The sequence below is a fragment of the Parasteatoda tepidariorum genome, chromosome 2, assembly GCF_043381705.1.
Source record: "Parasteatoda tepidariorum isolate YZ-2023 chromosome 2, CAS_Ptep_4.0, whole genome shotgun sequence".
Classification (NCBI taxonomy): domain Eukaryota; kingdom Metazoa; phylum Arthropoda; class Arachnida; order Araneae; family Theridiidae; genus Parasteatoda; species Parasteatoda tepidariorum.
Window position 1 is genome coordinate 59,281,882 of NC_092205.1, and position 8,666 is coordinate 59,290,547.

At 28.8% G+C, this 8,666-nt stretch overlaps 1 protein-coding gene across 1 annotated transcript; it reads right to left on the minus strand.

Annotated features, from left to right (window-relative positions):
* Positions 1 to 176: 176 nt before the first annotated feature.
* On the minus strand, positions 177 to 7,041 carry LOC107446445 (apolipoprotein D-like). Its single transcript, XM_043056470.2, has 4 exons — positions 6,728 to 7,041; positions 3,401 to 3,528; positions 1,935 to 2,020; positions 177 to 365 (listed from the first exon to the last, which is right to left on the minus strand). Exons 1-4 carry the CDS (start codon positions 6,848 to 6,850, stop codon positions 199 to 201), a joined length of 504 nt encoding a protein of 167 aa, XP_042912404.1. The 5' UTR covers positions 6,851 to 7,041; the 3' UTR covers positions 177 to 198.
* Between the last annotated feature and the right edge of the window lie 1,625 nt (positions 7,042 to 8,666).

The window sequence follows — 8,666 nt, forward strand, 5'->3', positions numbered from 1 at the left end:
TGGCGCTATATTTCTGAGATATTGAACACCTTTAATATTTAAAAAAGTTCATTTTTAACGTCCAGTGTCCCTTAGACTTCAAGGGGCCCCAAAAATTTCATAAGTGTTTTGACTCAGAATGGTCCTGGTCATAAGTATAATTATTTTCGCCTTTTTAGTCCACTTGAGAAGCATAGTTTCTAAATTTATTATTTTATTTTATTTTTCAGAAAAATCACAGACATATAAATGTTGAAACAAAGTAAATGATTGAATAAATATATCAGTACCAGTTTCATAACCTTTCAGCATGTTAAAACAACTATATACCACAGTATACTCATCATAGTTGGTATCCAAAACCCAGTAATCTGATGAGAAGGATACTAAACGAAAAACAAAAAATGTATCATAAAAACTATCGATAAAAGTGTCGTTATAACCTTTTTAATATCTGATTTAATAATAATGATAAACTTAAAAATAAAATTACATTAGATAAAAAAAAATTTTAATAAAATTATTCAGTAATGTCTGAATTTTACTGTAAAAATACTATTCATTTGTTATGTTTATGTAAGAAGATGTAAATTTTACTGTAAAATTATTTCGTTTTGCTTTTCACTTTAATTATTTAATATGGTAACAAATAAGAAAAAAACAAATCAAAATGAATAACCCTTAATCTAATCAGTTTTTTTAATATTTATTATATACTTGGATAAATCGTACCACGAATCGAAAGACCTATGTTAGTAGTGCTGAGATTCATACAAACCACCTGAGGTTACGAAGTCAAACTCAGAATTTGGTTATCTCTCCAACTATTTGCACAAACATATCGTTTTTTCTTTTTTTTTCTGAATATATGTAGATTCTCATTTAAAAAAAAAAAGGAAACGAATTTAAATGCGTAAGCATCATACGAAATAACCATTGATTTTACGGGATTTCTCAGTATTTTTAAAGGCTTATAACTGTTTTGTTGACAAAACGGTTTTCCACCGTTTTTTACCCTGGTAGCAAACAGGTTTATAAACCGTCAATTAAAATTCTAGTTTTTGCCGTGCAATTTTGCGTTCTGAAATGTACCTATTCTCCAATCATTTTACGACTATTATCTATACTTGCTCTTACTTCTTATTTATCATTTATGGTTTTATAACATCGTATAAATAAATCTGCGATGCGTCTTTTTTGTCAACTTGATATAATATTGAAGCGAATTTCTCACTATCACTATTTCTTCATATTAAAATATTTGAGTCGCAGTGGTTTGGACATGCGTTGGAGTGGCACGCGTTTCTCGACCGAAATTTGAGTCGCAGCGATGACTGGTCAACAAAAAATCTGCCGACATTAAATATTCTGAACTGGTGTGGGTACAGATTTACTTCGTAACTATCACAGAGAAAACTAGTTCGCATATTGTATAAATCTGTTGAGACAACAGCTTTATTTCTATTTGTAATTTTTATAAAGCTTTGTTTTGTTATGGTAAAAAATAAGTCTGATTACAGATTTTCTGATTACAGAGTACGGACAAAACTTGTATTCAAAAACCGATGAGGCGGCGGATTTTACTGTTTTGCTCAATTTTACGGTTTTGTAAAACCAATCCAGTTGCAGGTCGAAAACCGTAAATTACATGGGATTTTTTTCTTTTTTTTACATTGTAGGGTTTTGGAGATTTAAACCTGTCTCAAGTCTTAACAAAGCACAATCTTTTCGTGAAAAATGCGATAAACTTTCCTCTGAGAACTTTAGACATGAATTACCTTAATTAACTTCTAGGTAGAAATTAATAATTCTTTCGCAAGACCATTGTTAGAGGTTTATAAAAAAAATTATAAAAAAGAAGTTTCTCGAAACTTTAAGAAAATACGTTCATATGAATAAAACCATTTTAAACCTAACTCATTTTTTAATACCTACGTTTTATGAGTAATACTTACATATATCAAACCGAACTTTTAATTTTGCTGGTTCATCGGAATTCGGAACTGTGGCCTTTCCTTCAGATGTTTTTTCTCGTCCACTCCTTTAAAAATAGAGAAATTTTTTTATGGTTGTTCTAAAAATGATCGACGATTGAAAAAAAAAATCTATTAAAGAAAAAACAAAAAGAGATAGAAATGTATAGAATGTCTTGAAGCGTTCTGCATAGGAAAAAAGGTATTTATTCTCAGAATGTTTTAAAATTCGTTGCAAAGTTTGTCAACAGCACTATCGACTAGATAAATCTGTAAGACAATGCTTCCAAAATTATCACCATTGAGAAAAATGCAACACAGTCTGTAGATAAACATACAATTGTTTTCAGTTAGAAAGAGTTGATATTGAGCAGTGAACTGATGAAGAGATTATATCTTTTCATTATTTTGTTTTCCTGGCTTAATTATTTATTTTATTATATATATATAAACAATATTAAAATAAAAATTATATGAAATATCAGGGCACAACCCCGATATATTTTGGATTTTTCGTCAACATAACAGGAAAAATGAAGTCCTTTTCTGCATAATCTTTTTTATTTACTAACGATGGTGAAAGCATACATCTCAGCCCCCTCCAAGCTAGAGATGGGGAGATCCATATCCCGTCTAAACTGACGGAGTTTAGTTAGGCATTATAAACTACAAAAAGCCACGCAAAAACCATTGCTCCCCTATTTCATACGATAATTAAAATGGGTAAAAAGGGCAGTCAAATGCATTTCTTGTATTCCTACGCCTCATCTCAAATCATTTAATACTCATAGAAAATCGTTCAATCCTTCCTTATATGGAAGTGAAAGATCTTAAAATAACTTCTTTTTTGAAATATAAATCTAATTATTATTCATTGGCATATTTTTTGGCCTTGAAATCCCAAAATAGAATATCTGCATTTTATGAACACGAAAAAGTTTCAATGCTTTTATTAATACAAAAGTATTTTTATAACTTTTGTATTACATATATATATGCCAAAAATAATTTAGAAGAGAGTTTTAATTTTATGCCTATATGCTAATCATATTAGATGAAAAAAAATAATATGTGAAACAATTAAGTAGGTCCGTGTCTAGTAATGTTTTCATAGTTATGTTTAAACATTTGTTTTATAATATTTCGTTTATTCTTTTATTTTCCTTTATTATGTTGAATGTTTTTCTTCAGTATTTTCTTTTTTATTCCAAAGATATATGCATAAGGAATTTTTGCACTTTGGCACTTTTCTACGCGGTTTGTAATGAAATTTAATTATACACAAAAAATAATAACTTGAAAAATAAATTTTGCTGCAAATTTTTTTCTCCTTGTTTTTGTTTAAATATTTATCTTAAAAAGTTCGTACTTAACAGTTGTTTTGTAAGTATGGAACAAAGAGTTAGATATATGTACTTCTAAACCTTGATAGTAAGAGTTAAATATACCTTCTAGAAACTCCTCTGTTGAATACTGAAATATAATCCCCTTTATCGGTGTAGTTAGCTGTGATGCATTTCAGTCCAGCTTCAAATACCATAGGAGTTTTTTCGATTTCAAACCAAAGGCCAAGATACTAACAAAGACAACATTCATCACCAACTGACATGCATATACAAGATTTTAAAAAGTTTCAACTCTAAATAAAAATTTTAAGTTACAATATAGAATATACAGTGGAGGGATAAAATAATGGAAACACTGCTAAATTAATTTTATGAAACTATATCTCCTCTCATTGCACCTAGCCATATAAAATTTAGTATGTCTAAACTGTCAACTTAATTTGAAATATTATGACCAAAATACCTAGAAAATTTGTAATTACAATATTATTTTGAATTAGTTTCATTGCTAAAATTAATAACTTAATATCTAAATTTGCTGTTGTTGTTCATTTACCTCGCACTAGAGCTACACAATGGGCTATTGGCGACGGTCCGGGAAACATCCCTGAGGATGATCCGAAGACATACCATCACAATTTTGATCCTCTGCAGAGAGGATGGCACCCCTGCTTCGGTAGCCCAACGACTTGAGCGCGAAGTCTATAACTTTACCGTAGAACAGTTTAACTAGGACCAATACCGCACACCCTCGGTCCCTACGCAGACTGATCCAAGTGGTCACTCACCCGCACACTGACCGCAGCCAGTGATGCTTGACTTCGGTGATCTGCTGGGAACCGTGTCTTAAAGATCAGTCCACTGCGGGACATATCTAAATTTGCAGATGAATAGGTAAATAAAAGTTTGTACAATATACATATTGGTTTATAAAGATGTGTAAGACCAAAAAGTACGTCAGAAATTAAAGTTATAATAGCGTAAATGCTAATGTTTATTGTGGTTGTTGGTGTTTAATGTGGTAAGAAAGAAAGGTGAAAAATAGATTTTGATATGCATTTGTGATATTAAATAATAATTAGTCATGAGCTTGTATTGAAGTTAAAAAGTCATACGTTACATTTATTGAGAATAGAAATATTTGCATTCGCTCTTTATGAAATTGAATTAAAATAAATTAACTGATTTATTTTTTTAAAAGAGGGAAGATTAAAAATTATGAAACTAAATTCTTGGGGCCGGGAAAGCCTGGTAGGCAGACGCTGGACTCACGTTCGTGAGAACGGGGGTTCGAATCCAGTCGGCTGAAGACTCCCCGTGTAAAAAATGATGACTGCTGCACGTAAAATCTGTCGTGTCACAAAGTCTTCCATGTTCCCATAACAAATTATTCATCTGTGGGTACTGATCGTTCTCTGGTTCAGGTCAAAATTACGATCTATAGATGGATTAATGAATATATGTATGAATGGGTTCACCTTATACACGGATGTGACGTATGGGTGTGGAAGAAGTCAAATTCTTGGATATAGATGGAGCCACTGGAAAACAAGAACAATCGCACCCCTTGCCTTAGTGTCCTACTACAGCAACAAGTTAAACTCTTTGAATCAACAGGCTCTAATTATCTAATTTAATTCCATCGTACTCCCCGTACATTTTTCTATAATTCTTTGTAATTTGAAATTCCTAAGTCTTTTAATTTTTGCACAGCAAAACTAGAATGTAATTTAAAGTTGAACATCCAAAACACCCTTACAATTTTTTAATATAGAGTGATATAAAATTTCCACAGCAAAATAATTATGTAATAGCTGTCTTATAGTTTTTCGTTTTAGTTCATAGCGTGAATGTGTGCTTATAAGTTAAATTAACATTTTGAATCTTTGAGTCAGTCGGAGGTAATTATGTGAGAATTGTCTAAATTTTCTCGCTTAATTTTTTAATTATCAAATATATGTTGATATAAAACAGTTGTATAAGTCTAACAACTAATAGTCTAACAACAGTTGTATAAGTATAACAACTAATGTGTTATAATCTATGAACCTTCCGGCTAACTGAAAGAGTTTTTTTTTCTTTTTTTTTCTGTATGCAAATGTGGGTGAGTTTCGTTGAAAATATCACCAGAAACATTGATCTCGATAAAAACAATATTAAGAAAATAATTATTAAAATAAGAAAATAATAATATATTTTATCTCAGGTTCAAAACATAAAAATAATCAAATAAACTGAAAGTTTTGATTTTTGTATAATATTATACTTGATATAACTTCGATAATTTTTATAAAAGAAAAGAAGGGAAGTTAGTTTTAACTCCCTTATCCTTGAAATTATGGTTAAGGAGACTATTTTAGCAATAAGAGCTATGGATGTGATCACAATACAAGCTTTAATCGTTTTTTGACCGCTGCAACCAAATTTGATTGCCATCATATCCACAGAAACATTTTTTTAAATCGTCAATCCAAATTTCAACGATTTTCCAATAGTTCAGTGTTTAAAACTGAGCTTTTGCTAGAGCTTTTTGCTTAATGTCGAGACAACTAATAGTTGAATGTCGAGACTAATAGTCTGAATGGCACAATCAAAATTTTCTATTGCCATTATTAGCAAACTAATATACACTTATGTGATCCAGACAGAATAATAAAATTAAAAAAACAATAAGTAAATGAAATAATTCTAAAATTACATATTACTAGGTTAACAACTTTAGCAAAATTACATTTTACTAAGTTATCATCTTTAACAAAATTGCATTTTACTAAATCAACAACTTTAACAAAACTACATTTTACTAAGTTAGCAACTTTAACAAAATTGCATTTTACTAAGCAACTACTAAAATTACATTTAGACTAAGAAAGAATTCTATTATTAGACGTAAAAGGAAAAAACGCAGGGCACATCATTTTTCATAATAACTCTTTTGTTGTTTTCACAAATTTTCCCTTTCCTCGTTTTTTAAAGATACTCTTTATTTTTTTGTTTTAAAACTGACAAAAATAAAATTATATTCTCCTTTTTAGTTACATGAAATACATGGTTTTTAAAATTTTTAGAAAAGAAAATAATTGTTTTATAGATTTTTTTCTTTCAAATGCACCGATTATCATTAATTTTATTGTTTATTATGTAGAAAAAAAAGGACGTGCTTTAAAAAGGACTTTAATAGAAAAGAAAATTCCTAACAGCATTTATAAAATGGCAAAACTAAATAAAAAAAAAAGGAAAATCAAATAAATAGTATAAAAATACAGTCCTCATTAACGCAAGAAAAAATAGTTAGGAAGTGAAGAGTTTACTTACGAAAACTTCTTCCACAAGAAAAAGAAAAATTTAATCGTAAAATTATTTCACTCCATTTAAATCAATAAACTAAAATGTAAGGTAATACAATTAAAAAATAAAAATCGTTCTAACCTGGTTTACATCAAAGTTTTGCATCACCTTTACATTGCCTGGGCAGGAGGTGGGTTTTTGTTCCTGGGCGAAAACTCCAGCAAAAATTAAAACAAGACACACTACAGGCAAGAAAGTCTTCATTTTTTAAAATAGAAATTTGATTTAAAAATGAACTTTGAATAAAAGTAATCTAACCAAACTCTTTGGAAGATGAGAAAAAGTTAAAATGAAAATCTGATGGAAATACTTCATCCATAATAAGAACTTGTTATGTAAGAAATGAGCATCGACGAAACGATAATTATATTTGATTCTTTGTCCATATCTTATTAAGGATATGAACTCATGATGTAAATAATGAAGAGATTTCTTTACTTATGCTTATTTTTTTCCTTAAAAATAATTGAGTTGTTTTGTCATCTTTTTAATTTTCAAAAAAATGACCAATTTCCTCATGAATGAAAAGAAAAAGTGTTTCAATAAATACATATTACAGGAAGAGGCATGTCATATTATTATGAACAAATAATCAATTCTGTTATGGAAGCACTCTGATAAAAGTGATTTTCTAAAGGAAAAAAACAACGCTTTTCGTTTATGTTTCTTTCCAAGCAAAATTGTAAAATGGTGTATAAATTAAAATACGAACTATTCAGCATTTAAGTAAAATATGGATACTAGGATATGTTCAGTATCTGTGGTGGAATCTCATTCATTTCTTTAAAAAAAAAGAAATCGATACTTTTAAAAAGAAAAAAAAAAAAGATTATTTTGTTTATAAAATAAAAAATCATTTTTTAACATTTGATCACATTTTTTAATTGTAACAAAATGAACGATTAATTTTACTATAACTTTTTGTTTGCCCTAGTTAATTTCAGAAGTATCACATAACAGCAAAAAAAATTGATTTTTTACTAAATTAGAAGGGTCCGCCTCTTGCTGGCTCCACTTACCAATCCTATTGGTGACCTCTCACTTATCCTTAAATTTTCCTTAAAATTCAATAATTATAAAAAAAAAAGATAATTTTGTTAATAAAATATGTAACTACTGCAATTTTAGTTAAAAAAAAAACTTTTGTTATTATGTTAACCGTAACAAAATGGACGATTACTTGGATTTGAAAGGTAATAAACTGTACTTGAAGAAAAATATTTTAACTTAAGAATAGAGAATGTGTAATACAATAAGAAGTAATTTTACTTGATTATTATTTAGGACAGTAACCTTTTATTGTATTAACAGTTCAAATTGCAAACTGTTTTTCCCTCCCTTGAAACATTTGAAGATATAAAATATTTTGGTATAAATGTTGTGATTTAAATCTGAAAACATTTAATCGTTTCTCCTTATTACTTTTATCAAATTTTTGCTGTTGTTATTTTTAACATCGAGTCAAGTGAGAGCTAACAAAGTAATTTAGAGAGAAATTTTCCGCCAACAACGGATAAATAACTATTATTTAAAGTAAATAAATAAAGTTTATGGAAAGAAAGCATTTAAAATTGAAAAATCTTTCAAACAAATTGGAATTTTATTTAAAAAAAAAAAAAAGAAACCTGCGACAACTTTATATAATTGGAAAAGTCAGGCAGGGTGCATAGTCAAATTTTTCAACAAAAAATAAGCACCTTTTAAGTACTTTTTAAGCACTTTTAGGCTTTTGTGCTGCTACATGGAAGAACCTGCTTTCAGATGTGTTTTTCTGGTATAGATTCTTCGTTCAATAATAGAGCAGAAAAAAAACATGGGTCTAACCATGAGTTAGCTTTATATTTTACAGTTACGATTTAAAAGAATTACAAAAACTAATCTAACACACATAAATGTTTCACTTGAGAGCATACAATGCTTGTTTCAAATGTTTATCAGGGTGCAAAACCAAATCTTTCAACAAAAAATAAGCACCTTTTAAGTACTTTTTAATCACTCAAAAAATATTTTGAAGTACAAT

Coding starts and splice junctions, on each gene's coding strand:
- LOC107446445 (XM_043056470.2), bottom strand. CDS start 6,850: ATGAAGACTTTCTTGCCTGTAGTGTGTCTTGTTTTAATTTTTGCTGGA. Junction 3,529..6,727: donor AAAACTTTGATGTAAACCAG/GTTAGAACGATT, acceptor TGTCTTTGTTAG/TATCTTGGCCTTTGGTTTGA. Junction 2,021..3,400: donor AACAGAGGAGTTTCTAGAAG/GTATATTTAACT, acceptor CTATTTTTAAAG/GAGTGGACGAGAAAAAACAT.